This window comes from Vespa mandarinia, chromosome 15 (genome assembly GCF_050613455.1).
Source record: "Vespa mandarinia isolate Hongniang chromosome 15, ASM5061345v1, whole genome shotgun sequence".
Lineage (NCBI taxonomy): Eukaryota > Metazoa > Arthropoda > Insecta > Hymenoptera > Vespidae > Vespa > Vespa mandarinia.
Window position 1 is genome coordinate 4,200,001 of NC_140824.1, and position 27,500 is coordinate 4,227,500.

The following is a 27,500-nucleotide window of genomic DNA, read 5'->3' on the forward strand; positions in this document are numbered from 1 at the left end:
TTTCGATTTCTTTATTCATTTTTAAACTGTAAGTCTCTAACAAATTCGTCAGAACATTTCACGCGGATAATCTTGCAAATAAATTTATATTTTATATATATATATGCATAAACGTATGTGTATATATATATATATATACACGTACATATATATTAATTATCACATATTAATAAACTAATTTTGCAAATAAAAGTAGAAACGACCCGGCAGTCTAGCCTTTTGGCTCGGTGACAATTGAGAAAGAGAAAAAGAGAGGATAAAACTTTTCTACGAATTTCGCGCGCAAATCTTTTTTCTTTATCTAACTTGGAACACATTTGGAGCACACACACGTACACACAAATAGAAAATCCCATTACTATTTCTATTTTATTTGGCACGTATAACAGGAAATTTAGATGTGACACAATACGAGGGGTCAAAGGTGAAAAGAGAGAGAGAAAGAGGGGGAGAGAGAGAAAGAGGGGGAGAGAGAGAGAGAGAGAGAGAGAGAGAGAGAGAGAGAGAGAGAGAGAAATGTATTTCGAGCGAGTAAACGAGATCTTCGATGCATTCACGTGTGCGTAACAATTGTATGCACGAGCGCCCGAGATAGGTAAATTGACATGCATAATGAAAGAGAGAAAGAAAGAAAGATACGTAGATGACATTTGCGCAAAGTCTTGAAATTGGTGATATAGGAGATAGAAAAGAAGAAAATCGTTCGAACGGGACGAACGATATATTTTTCATTTTTTCTTTTTTTTTGTTTTTTATATACTTCAATTATCTTTCTTTCACTCTCTCTCTCTCTCTCTTTCTGTCTCTTTCTCTATTACTTTCCCTCCCTCTTCCTCCCTCTCTCTTTCTCTCTTTCTCATTCTCTCCCTCTTTCGTTTGATTTTAATTTTTCTTTTCTTTTCTTTTTTTTCTCTTTTTTTTTTTTTTTTTTTTATTTTTTTTTATTTTTCACTTCTTCAAATTTGTTTTCTCCTATCAAGTACAATTTTAGCGCGATGACTAATTATCGTCAAAAGAGGAAAAATTGAAGGAGTAGTTAACGAGAGCTAACCTCGTCTCGATTCAAAGGCAACCGCATGTAAAAGCATGAGAAACGTGTGCGACCAGGCATCGAAATAATTTTGGTTTGACTCGAGTGTCTCAAGTTCGAGGGCAATTCGCATGGATTTTCTCAGTGAGTGCTCATTATGCAGCGTGTTATGCCACGTAGTTGGCGAAAGGATTTCGAAATTTATGCGAAAGCAATTTCTCTCTTTCTCTTTCTCTCTCTCTCTCTCTCTCTCTATCTATCTAGCTATCTCTCTCTCTCTCTCTCTCTCTCTCTCTCTCTCTCTCTCTCTCTGTTCGTATTTATCAAACGCGAGCAATGTTTTATTTAAAGAACTCAAGAGGGTTAGTACTTGATCCTTTTCTTGTAACCTATGTATGTATATACATATATACATACGTAACACCATTCAATTACATAAATACTTACGAACGAATCGTCTTATCAGTATGTACGAGCACTCTTCACATTATTTTTTTTTTATCCCTCTGGGCACGATTTTACATACAATGTACGCACTTTTCAATTGTGCTTCTAACGAGTATCAAAATGTATAAATGAATAATAGTTAAGTCGGGATAATAGTTATATATCTTTGGAAAAAAAAAAAAAATGTTAACCCTTCATCCTCTATAATTCAATTTTCAATCGAGTTCTAAAGCAAAAATTATATAATGTAATGTATCAGTAATACTTGTAATAGTATAATTATACTATTGATATAATATATACTATGATGTATACTTATATGATAAATAGTATAGAATATAATATACTATCACTAGAATATATTAATATATATGATTATATTATTAATATACATACTATTTTATTATCTTGATAAAATGTTGAAAAAATTATTATTATTATTATTATTATTATTATTATTATTATTATTATTATAACAAGAATACGATATATCTTTCAGGGAGAATCCTGACAGATAACATAATAAGAAAGGACGAAAAAAGACGTAGGACTGAGGATGGACATGGTTCTCTCGTCGAATGCAAGTGAGTACAAAATTTAAAAACAAATATGTATTTTAAAATATAAAACTCGTGGAAAAAAATAATCCACAATTCTCTCTCTCTCTCTCTCTCTTTCTCTTTCTCTCTGTCTTCTTTGCTACCGTTATAATACAGAATGTGAAAGTCGTATACAAGAGCTTTTACTTCTGGTTTGATGGCACCAAATATTGTGCTGGACGCGTCTTTGCTCTTCCCAACGTTCTGAAAAAACTTTTGTGATCGTTAGCTTTCATCTTCTCCGCAAAGCTGCAGCAGGTTCTTCTTTAGTCGCGTCTACCACACATTTATCTCATGTTTTAACGCTTCACTTTTCATTCTTCCTTTGTCTTGCTTGTTTCTAAAACTGTTTAGCATTTTACTTTTTTGAGATATTTTAAATGGAAACACCTGTTTATTTTTTTACTTCGTTAAAACATTAAAATGAAACATTCTCTGCTCCTTTAATGTTACTTAAACAATTTATTTATATAAAAGAAAAGCTAATATAATTAATAAAACAAATTTATTTTATTTGAATAGCAATCTCAGACTTCGCCCACGGTTTCTATCGAATTTGGAGAGTGTCGACTATTTTCGATCAAGCGACCTCACCAGTCGACTTTTGGCCCAGAGAAGCTACGAGCACGATCGATTGATCTCACAGGTAAGCTGTAGCAGAGTGGCTGGTGTGTTAGTAAGCGTTTGGTTCCTTTGAACCACGTCTCGTGCAAGCAAGCAAGCCAAGCAAGCTAGCAAGCAAGCAAGCAAGCAAGCAAGCAATCAAGCAAGTAGCAAGTGCGAACGTGTAAGAGCTTCGTTAACGAACCCTCTCTTTGTCCACACGCACCGTCATCATACAACCGAGCTTAGTAATTCAATGTACAACACCATTGAACCAAGTGTAAGGCAATTAACAATCAATCATCTACATATATGTATGTATACATATGTATATATATATGTATATATATATATATATATATGTATGTGTATATGTGTATGTGTATGTTGTATACAGTATGTAGTATGTATATAGTTCTTCTCTATTTACTTTTCCAGTTGAATCTGGAATAGAAAGTCTTCATCCTTGTCATTTACTGCTCTTACAATAGAAAATAGATTGCTAATTGATTGGAAATTTGTGTCGGAAGGAGTGAAAGTTAATTCAGAAATTGGCTACTTTCCAAAATCTAGTAGTCTAATTACTTGATCGTGATTACCACATCAAAGGGACATTTGAACGTCCATTAAGCAACAGAGCTTAAGCTTATCGTTTATTTATACATAACTTTATGATCATCATTATCTTCATCGTCGTCGTCGTCCTCGTCATCATCATCGTCGTTATCGTCATCAACGTCAAAAAAGAATTAAAGAGTCAAAAAGAAGTTATCTATGGCAGAGCAGATTAAAAACACAACGTCTCTCGTACGTATGAAATATATACGTATGTATATATATATATATATGCATACTTCTGACTCATACGAGTCATTATCTCATTCAGCTTGATTTAACAGATGTGATCTAGGAAAAAGTACATTTTTCTGGAATCGAATTAATAATCGTTTTTATCAATCTATTATAAATACCTTCTTAAATAATTTTCTTGGAACAATTGGGTTCTTAGAGATTTATGATTTTTGCTATCTTTTGCTTTTTTTATTTTCTTTTTTTTTTTTTTTTTTGAGGTCAGTAAGAGCTCGCATTGTAGGGAACACGTGTTAGTATCTATGAAACTATCAGCAACGAGCGAGTTAATACGTTGCATCCGTAGTTGCTTGCTTGCTTGCTTGCTCGCGGACGCTGTACTTTCGACCGCAGTGCAGTCGATATTAATGCAACGAAACGTACAACGTTAGATTAGAACTTGAAATCGATATTAAAGTAATTTCTCTTCATATCTTCAAGCCGATGATTCAGAAGAGATTTTTTTTTCTTTTTTCTTTCTTTTTTTTTTTCTTTTTTTTTTTATATATATATTTATATTATAAGTTTTTTTTTTTTTTATATTCGCACAGTGTATCCGTTTAAAAGAATACTTAATAGTGCGACGCTTTAACCTTAACACGACCTGACCTAATCAGTCGTTTAAAGGTTACGTAATTGTACTATATATAGTTTTTATATATATATATATATATATATATATATATATATATACGCATATATTTATGCAAATTGCACATATGCAATGCATTATAAAGCGTGACATTTTAATGAGAATACTAACTTGAATATTTTTCTTATTTATTAGTATATAGTTTATGGGAAATAGCTATTTTGTATTTTAAATGCTATAAATATTCTTTGAGATGATTTTGAAAGTATAACTTGTTTAATACTTGTATATTCATGGGAAATTTTTAATGCAACAGAGATGAAAGATAATTGTGATATATATATATATATATATATCTGTGTGTGTGTTGCATATTTAAAATGTAGCATTTGAATGAGAAAATTTGAACGTTTCAGTCTTATTTATTAATTAAAAAAATGTATAGATAATACTTTTTTATTCCAAACGAAAAACTTTTGAAAGTTTAAATGATCCATTTTTGTGTATATTCATAAAAAATTTATAATACAACAGATTTGTAATTCTGCTATAGGGTGCGCCATTTAAATAAAAAGTCGAAATTTTTCTGTTTCTAATCTTTTCTGATTAATAAATGAAAAAATTTCATACGAATTGCTTTTTTATTCCAAACGAGAAATTAGTGAAAGTTGAAAATGATTTATCCTATGTATATTTATAGAAGATTTATAATGCAATAGATTTATTATTGTGCTACATACATATATATATATATAGAATGTGCCATTTAAACGAAAAAATTAGAAAACTTTTCTCTGATCAATGAATAAAAATTTTATATAAAAAATACTCTCTTATTTCGAACAAGAAACTTTCAAAACTTTAAATGGCCTTATCTGTATATTAATAAGATCGCAGGAATTATAATGTAAAAAAAAAAAGAGAGAGAGAGAGAGAGAGGGAGAGAAAGAAAAAAGAAAAGATTCTTTAGTTCTCAGTATCATTATCATTAATTCATTCAGTTTCATGAATGTTATCGCAATAACATTTCAAAGCTCAAGTTCAATGCTGTGAATTGACTGCGTTCTCTCGAAAACGTTCGATGTATATACTTATTTGCCCTTCCGCGTGCCCTTCACAGAAACACATAGACGATACATGTGTATATATATATACATATATAAAGAGAGAGAGAGAGTCAGTATCAAGTAGGAGTGGTAGAAAATTATGGGGAAATCGTGAGAGAGAGAGAGAAAGAGAGAGAGAGAGAGAGAGAGAGAGAGAGAGAGAGAGAGAGAGAGAGAGAGAAAGAAAAGAAATTTCATTGGAGAGCATGCGCGATACTCATGGGGGAAAGATCTGAGGGAGAAGAAGGGGGGAAAGGTTTTGCCACCACTCTGCTTGCAGGGGATGTTATTGATCAGGCTTTCTCTCTCTCTCTTTCTGTGTCCCCTTTCAATTCAACAAATAGCCTGAAACTGTTTATCCCCATAGAAAGAATACTGATATTCATAACTAGCTGCATTCTCGTTTCTTTTTTTTTTTTTTTCTTTGTTCTTCTTTTCTCATTTTTTCTTTTCTTTTCTTTTCTTTTAACAATATCTGCTTAATACATAATCCTTAATCTTTTATTATATAATTTAGATTCGATCGTTGAAAAAAGAAAAGAATTATATTGTCTAATAAATTTCCATTAATTTGTTTTCAAATGGAAAAGATTTACAACTTAACCACTACTTCTTTTTTTTTTTTTCTTTTTTTTTCTTTTTTTTTCTTTTTTATTTTTTTATACTTTAGGCATAAGAAAAATTTATTGGAGGATCAGATGAGATTGTGTCTAATCATTTACTAATCTTCAAATTAAAGAGAATATAATTCAAATGATGGAAAAGATTTATCGGATCGAAGAATCTTTTATGTGAAATGTTATTTTTAGTACCTTTTTTCTTTTCATTTTTCAAAGATCGAACGAATAAAATTTGAATACCTTAAAGGGATTAGGAAAAGGGTTGAAGAGGCTGCAGAAGATAGATCATGGAGCAGGGAGATATGTACAGAAAAAGACTGTGTGTGTGTGTGTGTGTGTGTGTGTGTGTGTGTGTGTGTGTGTGTGTGTGTGTGTGTGTGTGTGTGTGTGTGTTAGAGAGAGAGAGAGACTGGGACAGAGATAAAAAGAGAAAGAAGATCGAGTGTAAGGGAAAGAGAGAAAAGTAGAGTATGATCGAGAGAGAGTGGGAGTCGTTGGGAGGAGAGAAAGAAGGAGAGAGAGAGAGAGAGAGAGAGAGAGAGAGAGAGAGAGAGAGAGAGAGAGAGAGAGAGAGAGAGAGAGTGAGAGTGAGTCAGTGATGGCGCACAGCAGCCAGGCCGAGCCCAGCTGTTCTTCGATCCCCTAACCTACGTCAGTTTATATCAGCCACTTAGGCTACGTGCATTCGAATTCCGTTTTCCTCGTCGAATACTACATCTAGTGTGTCGATAAAAACAATTAAAAAGAAAAAGAAAAGATCATCTTCCAAATTTATTCGGTTAAAATAATAAAAATAAATACTTTGCTCGTTGTTCTTATATAATAAAGAAGAGAAGGGGAGAGAGGGGGGAGGAGCGAGAGAGAGAGAGAGAGAGAGAGAGAGAGAAAGAGAGAGAGAGAGAGAGAGAGAGAGAGAGAGAGAGAGAGAGAGAAAGAGAGATAATAATTAATCGAGTTCGTTGATCGACATTCAAAGTCCTTCAAGCTATTTCAGTCTGACGTTACAGAGACGTTGCTGCGTTTCTTTGCGGTCAAGCTCGTTATCGTATTCGACCTTCCACGCTCTCGATCCTTTCCGTTATAGACGATTCACTCTGACGTTTCTTTTGAGTCACTACATACCATCACAACTGATGGGCTTTTCCATTCCTTTCAATTTAGTCTTCTTCGTCTTCTTTCGTTATCGTCGTGTAGAAAAAGAACTCCGACGTTCGAGTTGACGTCCGAGTTGAAACGCGTTGGTGCTAAAACGTTTTGTGTGTGCTTCGTCGAGTTGATGAAAGACATGGTTTGCTATTGGTTCGTGAAATTGCTTGTTCAATACTAATTGTTTAGAAAGGATTCACATTGTTCGTTATCTCCAATGTATTATTTAATAGTGCAAGAAGAATTGTGCGATTAATCGTTGAATAATCATTAGTTAACATTTGGAAGATCAAAAAAAAAAAAAGATTCTCTTTTGAACATTAATGATATAATTCTATTCAAGTATTCTTCAAGTTATATTTCCTATAGGATCTTCATGGAGGATGTTGCGTCGAGCACGTGGCCCGCAAGTTTTACGCTTGGCATACAAAGACCATCGTAAAAGCGTAGCCTGAGCAGCGGCAGCTGCTGCGTATGACTATAAATGGAACGTTAAGAAGGGACATCGATGCGTGTTATGTTCAACGAAGGAAAAAGTAATCTGCGAGTAAAATCGTCGACGATTTAATTATCAAGACGACGAAATTTTATAATCCGATCGATTGACCTTGTTAATATTATTAAAGAAAAAGAGAAAGGGAGAGAAGGAGACACAAATACATACACCTACACACACAGAGGTACAGACATACGTGCGCGCGCTCGCGTATACAGATCAGAATAAACAAGGTGCGAAGAGGCTATAAAATGGGGTTGTTGAAATGGCAGAGGGACATTTTGAAAATCTTTGCTTCGACGCATGCGTCGAGCCCCAGTCCGACGTCTGATGGAGCACGATGAGATTGAAGAAGGAGAAGAGGAGGTGAAGGTGCTAGAGAAAGCTTCGGAAATTGAAGAGACACGGATTTGTGATGTTTCTACGAACGAATCGATACAAATAGGACGAAATTGGTTATCATCGTGACGTTTAAATCAAACGTGTTAAATAGAATTAATCGTTTCGAATATCATTTATCCGGGACATTATTTTTCTATAATACAAGAGTAACAGCAAGACAATTAGGTTGATAAAAGATGCCTGGAGAAAATCGTGAGGATCAGATTAATTATTCTTCGCTAGGTCTACCAGATGATACTCGTCAAGGATCATTAAGTTCATCGCCACGTCGATCAAGCAACACTATGATTCCTTTGCCACGTTCAACGAAATTCGTGTCATCGACCAATACACTGAATCCAAAGACTGTAAAGACTAAGAGAAATCGTTTGAGATTGATCATGGAGAACAAGGAAGCTTTTGATGCTATAGAGAAGGAAGATCAAGAGGATAGATCTTATGACGATCGTTTTAGAAGAACTTCGACAATTTTACGATACTCCAAAGTCACACGGGATACTTATCGGACTAGCGATTGCAAGGTGATTGTCCTTATAATGATGAACGACATGTCCGTGATGTTTACGTAACATCCTTCTTGGATTGCAGAAATCATTCTTTAGTGGAAAGATAATCGTGTGTCTTTTGCGTTAGATTACGAAAACGATCTATTAAATCGATGGATTAATTATTTTCGTAAATGTAGAATTTAGTTTCGAATTTATATATATATATATATATATATATATATATATATTCTTGAAATATATCAGAAAGTATCTTCTTGGCACGAGGAATAATTTTCGATCGATTATACGGTCTGAAGAAGCTAAAAGAGGCTTATACCTGGGCCAATGCTTATTAATTTGTGAGTACATTGCCCGTAAACACAGAGATGCAACAATTCCAGGCTTACTTTCGCCTTTCTCGCATCACCGATTGGTATGCTCTGTTATTTTGTCCTCTTTTTCTTTTTCTTCTTCATTTTACTCACAGAAAAGTCTCCCTCAATAGCTACGTCAAACGACCAGACTATTTTTAATAGCTCTCCTTTTTTTCTATCTTCACGAACGTTCGAAGACGAGTAAAACTCGTTGATACATTATTATGATGTAGGATTCAATAAATTTCTCTATTGGATTTCTTAACATCTCAATGTAATACTTCAATATTATGCGACTTGAAGAGAATGAATGAATTTGCAAATAGAAACGTAAATCCATTTCATGTGACAGTCATATTTCTTAATATTTATAAGCTTTGATGTGTTTCTCATTGGCCTAGATTCAACTTGTTAAAGTTGTTGAAAATGTTACTATTCAAGATATGTAAACATATATTATACTGTAACGAATGTTTATTATATAGATTATAATTTCGTAATTATTATCGTCATTTGATGACGATAATAATGGCGTATAAAATCAAACGTAAAACGTTGAAATATCATTTTGTGCAAGAACTATCGTTCGAAGTACATACGTAGTAACATATCTACGGATATCTACGCAACGTAACACCTGTAGATGGTAAATCCAAGGTCAAGCGCCACATTTAAACTCTCATTTCAATCTCCCGCCAACTCCAATTGACCACTTAACAACTGCACGTTGAATGGTAGCTCACGGAAATTGGACTTTTTCTCGATTCTTCTCTAGCATGTTCAGTAAATAGAAAGTAAATCGCTCTATTTCATGCAATTTTCTCCCTTTGAGAAAGTTCTTATAACTGTGAAGTGAAGGAAAAAAAAAAAAAGAAAGAAAAGAAAAAGAAATAAAATGTACAACAAAGTTGTGATTTATCCTGCGAATTTAGACGGTCGATGAGATTGTCTGATTGATCGTTCCAATTGATTTTTCATTGTTAGAATATTTCTCATAATTGCTGAACAATTTCACGGCATTTCTATCAATTAATACGTCATGAAGAGTGATGAGTGATAAGGGTTTGTCAAATGACAGACAATTTTCTATGATTTCAATTAATTATTATTATATCATATGATTGAATTTTTTATGAGGTTTGTTAAAAACTAATACAACGTGAAAGTTATAGTATACTATTACTTAATATAATATAATTATAATACGATCTATAATTATATTATACCACGTATATTATATTATACTAATTATAAATATATAAGTATGGGAATTGAAAGTTAAATGACATTATAGATGATTGAAAATAATTTATCTATAAGTATATGGGAAAATCTAAGAAATTAAAGTCAATTAAGAAATCATTAATAAATAAGAAAGAATATCTGCGTGAAAGATTAGAAGATAGATTAATAATTCTATAATGAATATTTGCTTGCCTTTAGGAGGACGTCGAGGTGATAGCATCTAAAAAAACTTGGGGTTTGTTACCGGAGGAAAATCAAGAAGGAAGTGGAGGTGGTGGAGGTGGTGGAGGTGTTATAAGAGTAGGAGAAAGAGGAGGATTGATAGGGGATCCTCCTCATCGCTCGTACGAGAGATTCGAATTGGAAGACTGCGTTGGTAGTAGCGGTTTAGGTAGCAGCAGTAGTAGCAGCAGTAGTAGCAACAATTTGGCTAGCAGCAGATATAATCAGCAAAGTGTTAGGCGCCCCATTCGTATTTTTGAACGTGGCAGTACGGCCCTGGTTTACCCCGTGGTCGTCGCGGCGCACGAGCCGGAGACAAGCTGCTCGAGACGTCCAGCCGCTTTAGCGGTGCCGGCAGTGCCGGTGGTGGCGGCACCCACGACGACCACCACCACCACCACCACGGCTGCCACGACGGCTACAACAGCGGCAGCGGCAGCGGCCGTACGATCAGTAGCCGCTGCCAAGAACTTGCTCATTGATGCTACTGATGCTGATCTACGTGGATCTACTTACCTATCATCAAGTTTTATCAAGGATACTAAGAAAGAGGATGCCATGGAACCTGAGATCAAAGAAGAAGACGAACGGAGATCGTCCGCCTCCAGTCCTGAGGTAAATTTGTCTCTTCATTTTATTTTTATCCTTTTTTTTATCCTTTTTTTTTTTTTTTTTTTTTTCCTATTTCTTTGTACAAACACCCATCTTTTTCTCTATCGTCTTTTTCTTTCAGGCTTCTTTCGAGATTAAAACCGTGTGATAAATCGTGTGATAAAAGTGTGTGTGTGTGTGTGTGTGTTCAAGGGATAATTCTTCTTATTTTCATATGTATCTATGCATATGTGCATGTGGATGTGTATGTGTGTGTGTATGTGTGTGTGTGTGTATGCGGATGTGTGTGATCATCTTCGGTTTGCTCTTAGATGATTTTTTTTTCCTTTTTTTAAGTATTGATACATTTTTTGCAAATTCATTTTCATGGTCGTTCCATGAAGGAGTCTGGAAAATGAGAGAGAGAAAGAGAGAGAGAAAGAGAAAGAAAGGAAGAGAGGGTGCTGTCGAGCTGCGCCTCGTGGCGCACGTACATTCCGTATATACACGTTCACTAACGTAGCACGTATTGATTTTACTCGAGCTCTCGCTATTTCTCTGTCGCTCTTGGGCTCTTGGTCTGTCTTCCTTGTCTACTCTCTTTTCCCTCCCCCGTGTCTCTCCCTCACATACACACAAGCATGCATTTCCCTTCGGCGTATTCCTCTTCCTTCCTCTCTTTTCGTACATGGGCTGCCTTTAAGTTATTCTCCACTCTTACATTCGACTCATCCTCTTCTTTGGATGCACTTTGGAGAAATGAATGTGAGTGAGTCATACGGTATGCATTTAAAAAAAAAAAAAAAAAATAAGAAAAGAAACGAGAAATTAAAAGAAAATTATACAAAGAAATAATAAAAACAAGTAAACGACAATTGGTATTTTTTTCTTTTTTTTTTTCTTTTTTTTTTTTTTTAATTTTTTTTTTTTTTACTCCCCTCTTGACGTCATAAAAAAGATATTCTCGACATATCTAAGAAAGAAAGTGCATCGTATAATATTTAAATGTCATCGCGTTTATATGCGTGCATACTTGTGTATTATTGCAGTTTTATGTGAGACGAAACAAATGTTACAACGAGGATGGCAGTAGCGAGGAAGAAAACAAGCCAGGTAGTTCTTTACAAAGTCATGGATTATTGCCCTCTTCCTACAGTGGAACTTGGCCCATTCGAAGAGATTTATGGGCTACTCAACAAATGGGATTTTCCAATCAACAAAGTACATCGAGTTCTACTCATAACGTAAGTTTTTGACAGTAATTCTAATATATTTCTCTTTTTTTTTTTTTTTGTTTATACATATAAATATAAATCAAAGAGATTGTTAAATGACGTTATTATTGCAGGACGTGGCAAGCGTTATGAGTTTCTCTTCGAATTCTGGTACAATGCTCGGTACTTCAACGGAAATGCAAGGTCATCGTAGATTGGGGGCTAAGGTAGACGTCGTCTATAATTTGTTGAGCATGCTAGGAAGTTCCGAAGGTCGAGAGGACATGAGCTCAACTTTATTATCCATGAGCAATTCTATCGACAGCTGTCTCGTCATGAGACAATCAGGTTGTCTACCTTTGCTCGTTCAATTGATTCACGCTCCTGGACAAGATCCAGAAACGAGAGAAAGGGCGTCTCGTGCATTGCACAATGTTGTACACGCTAAGAGCGACGAGAGAGCTGGACGTAGGGAGGCCCGAGTTCTCAGGTTTCTCGAACAATTACGAGATTATTGTCAATCGTTGAGAACGTCATTGGAATCGGGACAGGCACCGGATCTTGAGAAACATCCAGGAGCAACGATAGCGGGCCTGATGAAATTATCATTCGACGAGGCACATCGTCATGCGATGTGCCAACTCGGTGGCCTTCATGCTGTTGCCGAATTAATAGAGATGGATCATTTGGCTCATGGTAGCGAATGCGACGATCAAAATTGTATAACTTTGAGAAGATATGCGGGCATGGCATTGACGAATTTAACGTTCGGCGACGGCAATAACAAGGCTCTTTTATGTTCGTTTCGAGAATTTATGAAAGCATTGGTCTCGCAATTACGAAGTCCCAGCGATGATCTCAGGCAAGTAACGGCAAGTGTATTACGAAATTTGTCATGGCGAGCCGATAGTAGTAGCAAGCAAACATTGAGAGAAGTAGGTGCTGTTACGGGATTAATGAAAGCCGCAATGGAGGGTAGAAAAGAGTCTACCCTAAAGTCGATATTATCGGCACTTTGGAATTTATCTGCTCATTGTAGCACGAACAAAGTGGATATATGCGCCGTTGACGGAGCACTTGCTTTTCTCGTTGATATGTTGAGTTACAATGCCCCGTCGAAAACTTTGGCCATTGTTGAAAATGCCGGTGGTATATTGAGAAACGTTTCCTGTCACGTCGCAGTTAGAGAAGATTACAGAGCAATCGTACGAGAAAGGGGTTGCTTGCAGGTACTTTTGCAACAATTACGATCGCCTAGTCTCACGGTTGTTAGCAATGCATGCGGAGCCCTTTGGAATCTCTCAGCTAGATGTCCACAAGATCAACGTCTCCTTTGGTCCTTGGGTGCGGTACCCATGTTACGTAGTCTCGTACATTCGAAACACAAAATGATATCGATGGGTTCCAGTGCTGCGTTAAAAAATTTACTCAATGCCAGACCTGGATGTAGCAATATCGTTCAATTGGATTCAACCGCGCGTGGACTTGGATTACCAACTTTACCTTTTCTCGCGGCTCGACGACAACGTGCTCTTGAACAAGAGATCGATCAGAATTTAGCCGAAACTTGCGACAATATAGAACCCAGTACTTCACCAACGAACAAGGATGATAAATTCACGTTCAAGGTCGATCACAGTTTCCTCTCTGTTAATAACCGCGGATTACGTTCTTATCAATTGTACAATCAATCGAGTACGTCTGGGACTAATAAATGCAATGGAGTTTCTAGAAGCGAAAGTAGAGAATCCATGAGATCGGTAACTAGTACACATTCAGATACGATGTTCGAAAGGGTTCATCGGCATGTTCTAAATGGAATGTCACCGACCGAGACACAAGGTAAACAGTCCTTGTCGTTGCACGCAGCGACAGGATTCGACAATGGAATACAGATGGATAATCCAAAAGCGACTTCGTCTGAAAAGAAATACACGTTGCGTTACAAAAATGCTATACCAGAAAATCTCAGACCTAATGATATTGGATTCGGTAACGTTAGTGAATTACGTTCGACCACTTCTACTATATCATGGTCATCAGTGCCTGATCAAGAAGCTGTTTGCTCGCAAACTTTATTACATTCTTCTGTCGAAGACAATGCTTCGTTACTCAATCAAAGTATGTCATCTACTTCTAAATTTAACAGCCAATCCAGCGTCTCGGGTGAAACAGACGTAACTGTTTGTAAGAATTCTGAATATAGATCCGATATTCCAAAATCTAAATCTGATATCTCCTCGCAACTATCTTACGTACCTGATAATTTTTCGAGTAATCAATGCGAGGATTACGATCGTATATACACGGACAATTCATTGTTACATCAATGCGATCCTCTTAATTCTATTCAAAATGCGATCTCACCAACGTTGAGTCATAATTCTGAAGAATCTCTGTTTCGAAATTATGCTGAAACTGATCTTGATCAACCGACGGATTACAGTATAAGATATGCCGAACAAACTGTAGAGGATGACGAGAAACAACATGCCGCTTATTATGTGACTACCGAACAAGGTCTTATTCAAGAGGACACGATTAAAATGTATTGTACGGAAGGCACACCACGTGGGATTTCATTGAATTCGTCTCGGGCCGCTTCGTCTTCCGACTTACAAGAAGATAGTAAAATAAAAAGTTTATCGAGAAAATTGCTAGAACCTAATAAATTAAATGACATCGAGCACAACGAGAAAGCTTCATCTTTAATGAATATCGAGAAAGCCAATAATCGTTTTACTAATCAAGATAAAAAGCAAGATTTCGATATTGCGAGCAAATTTATAGAGAAAAAATGGCAGGAATCAGTACCAGGTAGTTGTCAATATAATAAAGATAATTCTACGAAAGTAAATTCAACTGAAGTTAAAACAGGTAAGTAAACTCGATGATGAAACGTTTGTGTGCATCAGATTTTAATACCTTGTTTGATTCTTATCGACATTATCTCGTTTACACATACATACATTTTATATATATATATATATTGTCTTTTTTATTTTTATTTTTCTTTTTTTTTTTCTTTTTTTTTTCTTTTTTTTTTTAGATAAGCATGAGATACCAATTAATCAAAGTATCGCATTTGATACTGAATCTAAATCCTCGAAAGAATTATTTTTGAACAAAGGTACGTCTTACGTGGGAAATATAGATCAAGCCAGTGACGTTGATGAAGATGATGAAGATCTACTTGCTGCTTGTATCAACATTGGAATGCAAAACAATAGGTAATAAATACATTAATTGGTTATATCTCATTATTTCTCTTAACCAATTATACAAATATCTTTTTATAATTTGATTTAATTATTTTTTTTTTTTTTTTTTTTTTTTTATTATCGCAGACATAGGCATTCCTTTATAGGTAATAGTTTTGAGAAACTTCCAAGAGCAGAGAGTAATTTAATGAGATATCAAACGAGCATTGCGTTGGATCAAGTAGAATCTAATGATTCTATTGGTTCTGCTACTGATTCTTTTAATCCAATACAACCAGAACCTACTGGAAAAGCACTGCCTATAAATACTTTGAGAGAGCATTCATCAGTTTTGTTGGATACGACGAAATCGTTCAAGGACGATTTATTGATAACCAAAGAAGATCAAACGGAATTAACGGAGGTATGTAATCTATCTTAAACAGAAAGAATAACGTCATATGAGACAAGATTAGTTTTTCTTTTTCTTTTTTTCCTTTCTTTTTTTTTTTTTTTCTTTTCCTTTTCTATGCAATTTATTTACTTTATTATTTTAGGAATTAAGCGACAAAGAAAAATCGATGGCATCTCAAAATATCCAGAAACATTCTTCGAACAGTAACATTAGTGAAATTAGCATAACGGATCACGATAATTTCTCTGTCCGTACTATACCATCGACAATAGATATAACTCTTAGTAGTAAGGAAACAAGTACATCTAATATCGAATATTCTTTGCAAGATAAATTGGAGTTTTCGAACGAGCATTGCAAAACTTTCAAGATAGATCTTTGTTCTAGCAAAGATCTTAAAGTAACAGAATCTACGAAATGGAAAGAAAAATTATTAAAGGAGACAGAAATTGTAGAGAATATGTGCGAGACGAGAATGAAAAGTACAGATTCTGAAAGCAGTAATTCTATTGATTCTGTAGAACAATCGGAACATGCATTGTTAGAATTATGCATACAGACAGGACTTCCTAATGCGAGTGAAAATATTGCGGGAAAACGTAATACCATAATCAAGCATCAGGAATTAAACGATGAATCTTACGTTCATTTAAAAGCTTCCTTCAAAGATAATGAGATTGATGATAATATAACGAAGGATAATGTTGACGAGAAGGAGACATATGTCATTGATAAAACGATAAAACGTGTGGAAGAAGATGTTTATAGACGTCAACGTGATCCCGATGCCATGATCGCATCGTTAGATCGGCTTACAGCTACTTTGGTACAACAAACCGAGGCAATACGAGAAAGAGATTTAAATACGATGAAACAAAGTATATTAAGTGATACATGGAACGAAGATTCCCCCAATGAAGTTTCTTTTCCAAGTATTAGCATCAGTGCTCCTATAGTACCATCGTTCAAAAGTGACGTCCCTGATGGTCAAACTACAATCATGTCGGATATCGCAGAAGGCGAAAACGATGAGCACGTAAATATGACAGATTCTAAAATTATTCAACAGGAAGCGATTAAATTGGCAGAAGCTGTTGATGCCGAGGTAAATAAACAAAATGAAATGGAAACGACGAGTATGACATCTATCGATCTCGATGCTATTAAACCACCATCTTCGATGGGAAGTTTGTTATCTTTGACCGCCAGTTACGCTGGGCCTACGGACAATACAGAAAGTTATGTCAATAGGGACAGATGTTATTCCACATCCCTTCCGCCTGTTCAAACTAAGAATCAATCGGGCGTTGATTCGCGAAATTGTCGCAAGAAATCTTTGCCTCTTGGTGTTGTAGCTAAAAGAGCATTGAATCAAGGACAAAGTCACACGGGTAGTTTAGAAAATTTACTCAACGATTGTGTACACTCACATTTGGAAAATGTTAAGCCACCATCTGTAATGGATGAATTGTTCGATGTCGGAGACATGGAAAACAGTATGTTAAGCGTAGCGAGTATTACTTCGGAAGTCGCTGATAATAAGGATCATGATTCGCATTCTTTATCAGGGAGTGATCCAGTATTTGATTTACTTAAACCGGTAGCTAATGTTTTGTCAATTACTTGCATGCGATATGCCGAAGGTATGCAATCGAGCGGTAACAACAGTCTCAGTGAATATTTGGAAAACATTAATCCTCCATCTCTTTTCAATGAAGTGAATGAAATGGATCAATCGACGATGGAAGGAAACACGGATACCCTTTGTAACGATACCCTATGCATAGATACAGAATTACGCACGGAGGAGGTACCACCTACTTTGGTAGAAGCTATCGACGAAGGGGAAAATGATACTGACGAAGGAGTTACTACTATTTCTTCGGAATATTGCGTCAGTAGCTCTGCGGAGTCGACTCCGAAGAAGAGATCGAATAAAAATCATTTAACACCTAAACAAAAGAGAAACTTAGCTAAGGAGAGATACAAAACTTATACGATTGCCGCTGAATTCGTCAAGAAGGAGGAAGAGAGACGTAAACAGGAGGGTAAACCGGTTGAGACGCCGAATAAAATAACACAAGGCAAATGTTCTCCTTTTTCCAAATTAACACCCAAGCAACGTAGACAAGAGGATAGGGCACGTTTTCAAACTCAAGTACTTGAAAATCCATTTCCAATTATCAATGCAATTGTAAGTAACAAAGAAGAGATTGATCAGACCTGTCAACAAAAGGATCCAGAAGTTGTAGATCCAGCGACTGCTGGTAAATCTTCCATTCCTACGCTTACGAAATTGCCGATGCCTAGGGCATTGAGAAAGAAGCGTGCCGAAAATCAAGAAAATAAAGAAAGATATCGCACAAGAACGTTAAATGATTCGGAGTGTATGCAAAAGGTTGATGATTGTGACATAGACCCAACGGCAAATACTTTGGAAAAGGAAGGCACGGATAACGTCCACAATATCGCGTTAGAAGAAATTAATAATATGTTGGAGCATAATGCTACTATAGTATTAAATACCTTGAATGAATCTAGTAAAGCTCATGCCGTCTCTCTCGGAGATGATGTTTTATTGGATCAAGAAACTTTAAGTTTAGTATCGAACGAATCCGGATCGGAACAAAGTCTAAGATTATGTTTTGTTAATGGAGTTTCCAAAAGATTAATGGACACGTATACCAATCAAGCCGATATTTCACAAAGATATGATCACAATGTTCAAGAAGAAAAGGATAAATCGGACGTAGAACGTGCACCGGAAGAAAATGATCCTATAGAATCTGGGAGCGATAATGGATCTAATTGCACGGAGGAACAATGTCAGGTAATTAAACGTCCACGTATAATTAAGCCAGGAATGGGTAGTAGTAGAGATGTTAGTGCAGATTCAAATACTACGGACAAGTCGGAACCAGGAAGTCCAAAAGCTATTCGCGGAAGGAGAAAAGCGTTATATTCGAATCCAATTACACGTAAACCAACTCCACAGTCATCTCCATTGAAACATCCAACTCCTATTAGTGCTATTCCTATCGGACGTAGTAACACTTCTCCTATTGTTAGAACAACCAGGGCCATTGCTCTTAGACAAAGTAATAGTCCAGGTGTAACACCTCCTACAACAACAAAAGAACCAACTTTAAAAACAAATACTAGTCCAAAGATATCCTCTGCCATTGCTAATTACGAAAATAAAATAAAAAATGCTAACGCCGCGAGTAAAAGGACATCGTTACCGAACAAGGGATCTTCGTTAACATTTACCAGATCCAACAAACGTCATAGTACGCCTGCATGCTCGTCGAGTAGCCAAAATGAATCTAAAGTCGAAGTACCAACAAAACAATTAGAACGTCAAGGAACATTCACTAAGGATGAACCAGAAGTGGAAAATGCACCGACGGTATTTTCACCGGCTTCGCCTATAAAGACAAAAATTGCCAAGCCAATAAAGGGAACGACGAAAATTCATCCAGCCGTTGGGAAATCTAAAATTTCTGTGAGATCTCATCAAACGTATCAGACGAAGGGTGTTAAAGTAAATGGGATAGAAAAACCGCAAGTATCGAAGATCATGCCGACATTAGGAATTCCTAAAAGCGGTACTAAAGTAACTGGAACGAGTAAAGGCTTGACCAATAATCAAAGTACATTGCAAAATGATAATGGAAAAGTTTTTCGTAAAATAGGACCCTTGGGTCAGAGATCTAACAGCAATTCTAGCATCATATCCGACACATCGAGTGGCGTACAAAATCGTAGATTGGCGAAGGAAGCGACGAGTAAAATCGCTAGTCTATGGAAGAAGGTAGAAGAAAATAAAAGTAAACAATTGTCCGATAAATCGGATGGGAAAAAATGGATTACACCTGGTAGCGGTACGGCAGAGATAGACGGACAAATTATTTCGAGTAAACCACCCGCATTTAGATTGTTCCGTAGTTCTACGTTCGAAGGGGTTCCTCAAGATGACAGTCATAAGGTGTCCATGCAAAAGTCAAGATCTAAACAGCCATTGATAACAAACGTTCAAGCCAATGGAGTAAAGTATAGAAATTCGTGTGATTTGAGCGGTATGAACGCAAATGAGGCACCATGTAAGATTCCTGTTAAATCATCTAATCCTGTTACATCAAAGAAGGACAACATCGTGCAAGGAGATAATACCGTTATTTTACGACGTCAACAGGGAAGCGATGCTGGAAATGAAATTGACAGTATAAAGCGTATGTCACGCCTTGGCTCATTTATAACAGTAGACCCACCTAATTCGGACATTGCACAAATACCAATCATGTCCGGGAATGGACGTGTACCGGCATCAGCTATCGTACCACCCTTTAATTACAATCCAAAAGCAGACATTCCTTCGCACATAGTTAAGGGTAAATCGGATGATTCTGAAGGAAAATTTGAAATAACTGATAGTCAAACGGAAATAGTCACGGCCTCTTCGAAAGTAACGACGGTATAGAAAAACATCATTATGAGTTTTGTAGCAATAATCTTTATTGTTGCAAACCTAGTCATTATAAAAATTGCTCCATTTATTTCGCAATCATGTTGCTTTAATATTTTAAGTATTTCGATTTATTCTTTCTAGTAATTATCTGGATAATTCGTGTGGTCGTAATCAATGTATTTATATTTTGATACGTTTCTCAATATATACATATGCATATATATATATATATATATATATATATATATATATATCGTTATATTGTTTTACTATTTTCAAGATCGTATGATGATTCGTTTTTTATATGTAAAAAAAATGGTGACAGAGAAAGAGAGAGAAAAAGAGAGAGGGAGAGAAGTATAGTAGCAGGAAATTCCACAATCCATTCCTGTTCATGTTCTGTGTGTGTTGTATATAATATAATATGACATAATTCCATCAATACAAGTCAGTATAAAATTATATAGCGTCTATATTAGTAATTACGCGGGATTATTTATTCCATTTTGTATATATTAAATGTGATTAAGAACTGTAGAAAAAAGTTAGCAATGTATGTTATACAATAACACTGGTGATACGCTACTGTACATCTTTAATTAGTGAAAACGAAGAGAAAAGTTAGATCTGTATTTTGTTTCCATCATAGTTAATATGTACTCATTTCGATGAGCGCATCGTCTAATTACTTTTGAAGACTGATAGTGACATGAAATATATTTGGGCAAAACTTGATGTGTTTTCAACATGCAAGAAAATTATAGTAAATTAGTCGTACAGTTTATATATATATATATATATATATATATATATATATGTATATATATATATATATATATATGTATATGTATATGTATAAGTATATATATATGAATTTAGTGGTCTACATAATGCTAAGATGAAATTATTTGTGAGAAGACAAAATTTTATAAATAATACACCCTAAGTTTCTAGTCTACTTCTATATAAATTTACAGTCAATACAGCTTCTATTTTGATCATATGTCTTATTAGATAAATTAATTCATATTTAAATATGTCTACCAAATCAAGTTATATCATCCTTTTTAAAGGTATATATATATAAATATAAATATATATATATATATATATATATATATATATATATACATATATATAATTAGTATTAAAATATGCACAGAGATCTATTTCATATGAATTCATGATATTTGAATATAATTTATTGTTTGTTTTTTTTTCTCCATACATTGATATCATTTTCTGATTACATTATTTCTATTAATATAATTACATTCTATATTGTGTCATCGTTCCTTCTTTTGCGAATTTGCAGTTCCATTAGAAGAAAAATGTTTGGCGTAATATGGAAAGTTTCATTTTGCTTTTTTTTTTTGTTCCCTTATTAAATGGCATTTATAAGTATTAAGCCCTGTTCCAGTTCAGGTTAATTAAATTTAACCATTCCAACTCGGATAATCGGGGTTTTTTTTTATTTTTTTCATAAAATAAATTTTCTCTCTGCATTTTGCATATTTTTCATGATCATTGTGTAATAAGTCTCTTTATTCTTTTTAGGCAATAAGTAACATTTATTTCTATTATATTATATTTTACATTTGGCAGGTATCTAAGTATAATTTGTATACTATTAAGTGCTGCATAATAAAATTTCTAGCTACTATTTCATGTTTTTCATTATAAATATTTACTATTGGATATAAAAAAAAAAAAAAATTCTTCAAAGTCCTATCTCATAAAAAACATCAATTCGTAAAAGAAAAAAAGAAAACATGTAATAGATAAAATTTTTTTTTATTTTCATATATATATATATATATATATATATATATATATATATAATTTAAAAATGTTATATGGGACAATTATAAAGATTAATTGATTTATCTTCAGATACTGATGCAATAATGTTGTTCTTTTGTGGATTATACTTTACTGCCCATACCTGTTAAAAATAATAAGGTATGATTGTCATTCGATTAAATCTATACTTTATATATAAAACAGTTTACTTGTAATTATAAAGAATGCTACGGTACGCGAATGTATTTTGCAGGTATATACATATTAGTGATAGTTAAGTATATAAATATCTTTTTAGATAATGAATAATATTTCTAATTATTTATGTAATACATATACCTGATCATTATGTTCATTAAATGTATGCAGACATTGACGTTGTGCTAATTCCCAAACTTTGACTGTGTGATCCGAACTGCTAGATACAAATCTTTGTCCATTAGGTGCAAATGCTACTCCAAGTACCCAAGAAGCATGGCCTGACATGGTTCCTGCTAGATTGGCATCTTTTCTAAAATAAATATAAGAGAAAAATATAATTTAAAATTTGTAGAAAAGCACATAATAAGTATTAATATAGCACAAAGTCTATAATGATTAATTCTTAAATTTAGTATTTTTTAATTCATTTGGAAACTGACACATCATATAGTTTCATGTGTCCGTCATCCGATGCGGTCAACAGTAATTGAGAGTCAGGAGAAAAACATAAGGATCTGATAGGCATTGCATGACCTAAAAAATAACTTTAATATATCTTTCTATAAGAGAGAGAAAGAGAGAGAAAAAGAGAGAGAGAGAAAGAGAGAGAGAGAAAGAGAGAGAGAGCGTAGGATTAATACAACAAATGTTAGTTTTTACTTTCTTAAATGTACCTTCCAATGTGCGGAGAACTTTACCATAAGTAACATCAAAGATATTAATAATACCATCTATTGCACCGCTAGCAATATATTTACCATCAGGACTCTAGAAATAAGAAATAATATAAACTTGCTCTCTGTAATCAATGTAATAGTTCCTATATACACACAAATAATTTATTTTAAAGTACGTACATAAGCGACGCTCAGTGTGAATTTTCCACCTCTTGTATCTAATGTTTGCTCTTGTTTTCCGCTTTCTGTTCCATATAGATGTATTTTACCAGCATGACTCCCAGATACAACAAATATATCATTAGGAGAAAATACTACTGTCCAAATATCAACCGGACCTACTTCTATACTAGAAATCTTTTCACCAGATTCCAAATCCCATATCTTTAAGCTTGAATCAAGTGAACTTGATGCACACTCTACAAATATGATTATTAATCATTACCCTGATATTGTATTACAAAGAATAAAACATTTTTTTTTGTCATTTAATTATAACATACTTAAACCATCCGAACTCACAGCTACTGACACAACTCCAAGGGAATGACCGGTTAATTTATGTTTCAATTGTAAAGTACCATCTTTATGTTCCCAAACTTTGACGGCATCATCCACAGATCCTGTGACTACGTATTCGACTGTGTCTTCATCGTTCGATTGCATAGAATCTCTGTTGAAATAAATTCAATATCACTTTGATAAGGTAATAACATTCAACATGTATGTTATCAATTAAAGAATATTACCGTGAATCTTCATTATCAGGATTTACTTCTTTTTTCTTTTTAGGACATCCCCAAGCACAGGTCCATATACTATCCTCGTGTGCATTTTCAGTTTTATTAATTAATGAATACTAAAATAATATATATATATATAATATATATATATATACATATAAACACACATCATAATATTCTTTAGTTTATATTTCAAATTTATGATTCAAAAATTAATCACAAAAATATTCTCACCATTTTCTTGTAAACTTATTTATCTATGTTGTCAAATACTCTTTACATATATTGTCAAGTACTCTTTTAGAGGTTATGCTTGATTATATTTCATGAATATAGACCAAATATAAGAAAAATATATCATAAAAGTATTACGTCTTGAAGCACTCAACTTTATAAATGATAATTGAAAAGTATCGATTTTTATTTTATAAAAAATGTCCTTCAAAAATTGAAACAATACAATAACGCGATATCAATTAGAAAATACGAGTTAATATTTTTAAATATATTGAAGGTAGAAGAATATTTTCAAATTATTGAAAATAATATTATTACAATATATACTATAATAAATATCAACGGTAATGGGAATACACTTTTTATAATAATATTTATTAAAAATATAATATCCGTATTGAAATTTTTATTCGTAAATTTGGCAAGAACGAAATGCCCCTTTTGGGTCTTTTTATATGTACGATTCTGAAAGTATCGTAATATTTTACCGACATCTATCAGTAAAAATGATAAATTAAATTTTACCAACAATATATTTTTTTAATGAAAACATGTCCTTTAAAAAATTATATTACCAACAGAAAAATCTTCTTTGTCGCTAGATGGCGAGTCAGTAACGTATATCGAAGAATCTAATCTAACGGATTCCTTCTTACTCGGTTTAAACATTTTGAACGTAGCCATCTTGAGAATTTGCGCGCGAAGAAAAATTTTGTCTAAGTTTATTGTCCCATCTAAATTCCTTTTTCTAAATCGTATCGTCAATTTTATCAAGCATCCAACGAATTTATCATCTTAGAGAAAGATAATAAGGTATAAAACAATGAACGATATCGCAAGTAAATAATATTTCTTTTTTCGCACGAATATTTAACGTAATGAATATTAACCCTTTCGCTGCGAAGTGCTCAGAAAAAAATTGCTCTCGCGCGATAGTAGATACGCGCGGATAATACGATACACGAGTTGTTCCTAATACTTTCCGTGCGTATTAATTCGTTGGTTGACCAATATTCGTGTATTGATAATTTTTTTTACTCTTGACATTAACATCGACAGAGCAAAAAATCGATACATTTCGGTCACTGTTGTATTTTTCCAAGACATCAATCGCGAGTGATTACTGCGTATAGTTTTCGTGGTATAATAATTATTAGTTCCTCTCACAATATATTTAAGCATATTTTCAAAAAAGAAAATTTGCAAAATTTCTAATATTGACGATTTATCGTTAATATTTGCTTTAATAATTTGCTTTAACTCCTGATAGAGTTTTATAAAAATCAAAAACTTTCGGAGCTAAATTTTGTGCGCTCCAAAAAGAAATTACCGTGGATCGATGTCAAATAATACGTCAATATTTTCGGAATAAGATTCCGAGCTACTTAACAATATGGGTCTTCTGTAATATGAGTTTTGCTTTTTATCTTTGTATCCAATTTCTCCAAAAATTGCAGAAATGTCAGAATCCGATGATTCTTCTATATCATCGCAGATCATATTTGTCCGTTTGTCCATGATAGGGATACAATTTATGGATAAAATTATTTGATTACATGAAAAAAATCTCTGCACAAGAAGGTTATGCAGTTAACGCGTCGAAAACAAACGAATTAATGGCCATTATTTTGGAGTTAATAGGAAAAAAAGTGCAAAACAAATGTATGGCGCCTATAGGCGCTATTCGCTCAAGAGAAGCGTTTATAGTTGAGCGCCTAAAGGCGCTGTTCGCTCAGGGGAAGCGTCTATAGTTGAGCCGCCTAAAGGCGCTGTTCGCAACGAAAGGATTAAACAATTTTCGATGGAACTACACACGTAGAATAGTTACTAAATATATTCTTTATATGTTTTTAGAATCCAATTGGAATCCTGATTCAGTGTCTAAGAAAGTTCAATCATCGTCCGCTACAAAAGTAAGTAAAAAAAGATAAATCAAATATTAATCTTGTCGTTATGTATATTTCTTTCTAATAGGTTATGCCTTTCCATATCATTCATATATATATATATATATATATATATATAATCGTATTTATCATAATGAAGTAAGAATTTCAAAATAGTAATTTCAACGATTTTAGGTTATGTCATATTATAATCGAGAGATTCGAAGTTTTCTCTCTCTCTCTCTCCCCCCACCATTCTCTCTCTCTCTCTCTCTCTCTCTCTCTCTCTCTCTCTCTCTCTCTCTCTCTCCCTCCCACCATTCTCTCTCTCTCTCTTTTTTCTCATCGTTTATCTATCTCTTTCTAATAACGAAGCAACAGGTTCAGTTTCACTTTTTACCTACGGCCGCAAACGAAGAAAGAGAAATTTATGAATGGAAGATGGTGTAAAGAGCAAAGGCGCACTGAATTCTCGTTAGATTCAAATCGTCCGAGTTGTTCGATGCATTCTAGTCAAATCAAAAGCTCTCTTAAGTTATTTCAATACGTCTATCCATCCATCCATCCATCCATCCATCCATCCATCCATCCATCCATCCATCCATCCATCGTATCTATCCATCCATCGCGCGCACACACAGCGGTACCGGGTGAACAGGATGTGGTGCACCACAAAACTTTATTGCTCGTTAAATTGTAACTTACGTTTGACGCCTTGACGTATATAATCAGTATTCTGTTCGTTTCCGCGACATTTTTTTTTTCTATGTTCCTTTCTAATTTTTATTAGCTCTATTATTTTTATTATTCTTTCTTTTCTTTTTTTTTCTTTTTTCTTTTCTTTTTTTTCTTCTTTCATTTCTTCCCCAATCACCGTTTCACTTTTCATCCCTCTTTTTCCTCGATTATAATCTTGTATATTTATGACGTAGATTAGCAACGCCTCCCTTATCCAGCTCTTCTCTCCTTATCTTCTTGAGTATACGAGAATTTTTGATAAAAAAAAAAAAAAGAAAAAAAAGGAGAAAAAGAAAAAAAAAGAAATATAAAATAAAATAAAATCGATATTTGCCAGGTTATGATCATTCGGTGGATTATGAATAACACGTTGATTAAAGGAAAAAAAGAACAAAAATGAGACAGAGAGAGAGAGAGAGAGAGAGAGAGAGAGAGAGAGAGGGAGAGAAAGAAAAAAAATAAATCGTAGACCTATAGTTTAATTTATTTTTATTAATTCTTATTACTTGAAGGGAAGAAAAGAGAAGATGAACGGAATAAGCGAACAATCGAATGAAGTAAAAGAAGAAAAACAAAGTAAAAGAATGTTCCATTGGAAAAGTTTTTTTTTTATTTATATAATTTCTATCGATCTTCGTCGATAGAAAGGAAAAAAAAGACATGGGGGTTGGTGGGGGAACATCGATAAGCGCTTGCGAAAATTGTCGATAAGAGTAGGAACGAAAAGAGAAATATTTTTTCGATTCTTTTTCTTTTTCTTTTCTTTTTTTTTTTTTTTTTTTTACGAAGACCTATACGTTCGAATTTTTTCTTTTTTGTTTCTTTTTTTTTTCTTTTTTTTTTGTTTTCTTTCCATTTTTAATTTATGAAAGACGTTACGACCAATAATGCTTAGTCCTTACGTGATGTTTTACTCACGAATCGAGTGGAAGAAAGAAGATCGTGAAAATTCGTATTGGTGTAAATAGGTGCTTTCTTTGTGGTTATTGTTAGAATTTCCTCGATAAGTCGCTTCTTCTCTCGTTGGTACTCGGAATGGGATTTTTGCAATGTGGAATGCTACAACTTCCTTCGAACGGGCGTCATCGACCTAACAGCAAAAGAATAA

The 27,500-nt window shown here is 34.1% G+C and overlaps 2 protein-coding genes and 1 long non-coding RNA gene across 7 annotated transcripts in view; 2 read left to right on the forward strand and 1 right to left on the reverse strand.

Moving 5' to 3' along the window:
- LOC118444678 (uncharacterized) overlaps positions 1–20,894 on the forward strand; it is a 30,403-nt gene extending 9,509 nt beyond the window's left edge. For 3 of the 5 annotated variants that reach the window (XM_035873171.2, XM_085661435.1, XM_035873172.2), the window contains 8 exons: positions 1,977–2,061; positions 2,599–2,722; positions 10,196–10,834; positions 11,860–12,054; positions 12,159–14,901; positions 15,074–15,254; positions 15,372–15,648; positions 15,782–20,894. In XM_035873171.2, coding sequence (XP_035729064.2) covers positions 1,977–2,061; positions 2,599–2,722; positions 10,196–10,834; positions 11,860–12,054; positions 12,159–14,901; positions 15,074–15,254; positions 15,372–15,648; positions 15,782–20,119 — 8,582 coding nt within the window. In that variant the 3' untranslated portion in view covers positions 20,120–20,894. Of the gene's footprint in view, positions 1–1,976; positions 2,062–2,598; positions 2,723–7,367; positions 8,412–10,195; positions 10,835–11,859; positions 12,055–12,158; positions 14,902–15,073; positions 15,255–15,371; positions 15,649–15,781 lie in introns of those variants that run through there. The other 2 variants (XM_035873175.2, XM_035873173.2) reach the window with 2 other exon arrangements.
- An 862-nt stretch (positions 20,895–21,756) lies between these two features.
- Positions 21,757–24,112, reverse strand: LOC118444679 (WD repeat-containing protein SL1-17). The gene is made up of 8 exons (XM_035873177.2): positions 23,766–24,112; positions 23,538–23,647; positions 23,292–23,461; positions 22,969–23,207; positions 22,786–22,879; positions 22,552–22,645; positions 22,250–22,421; positions 21,757–22,052 (listed from the first exon to the last, which is right to left on the reverse strand). The coding sequence occupies exons 1-8, from the start codon at positions 23,766–23,768 to the stop codon at positions 21,960–21,962; spliced, it is 975 nt and encodes a 324-aa protein (XP_035729070.1). The 5' UTR covers positions 23,769–24,112; the 3' UTR covers positions 21,757–21,959.
- A 1,441-nt stretch (positions 24,113–25,553) lies between these two features.
- LOC146872518 (uncharacterized) overlaps positions 25,554–27,500 on the forward strand; it is a 96,316-nt gene continuing 94,369 nt past the window's right edge. Inside the window, exon 1 of the long non-coding RNA XR_014983023.1 lies at positions 25,554–25,681. This is a non-coding gene — a long non-coding RNA (uncharacterized LOC146872518). The remainder of the gene's footprint in view (positions 25,682–27,500) is intronic.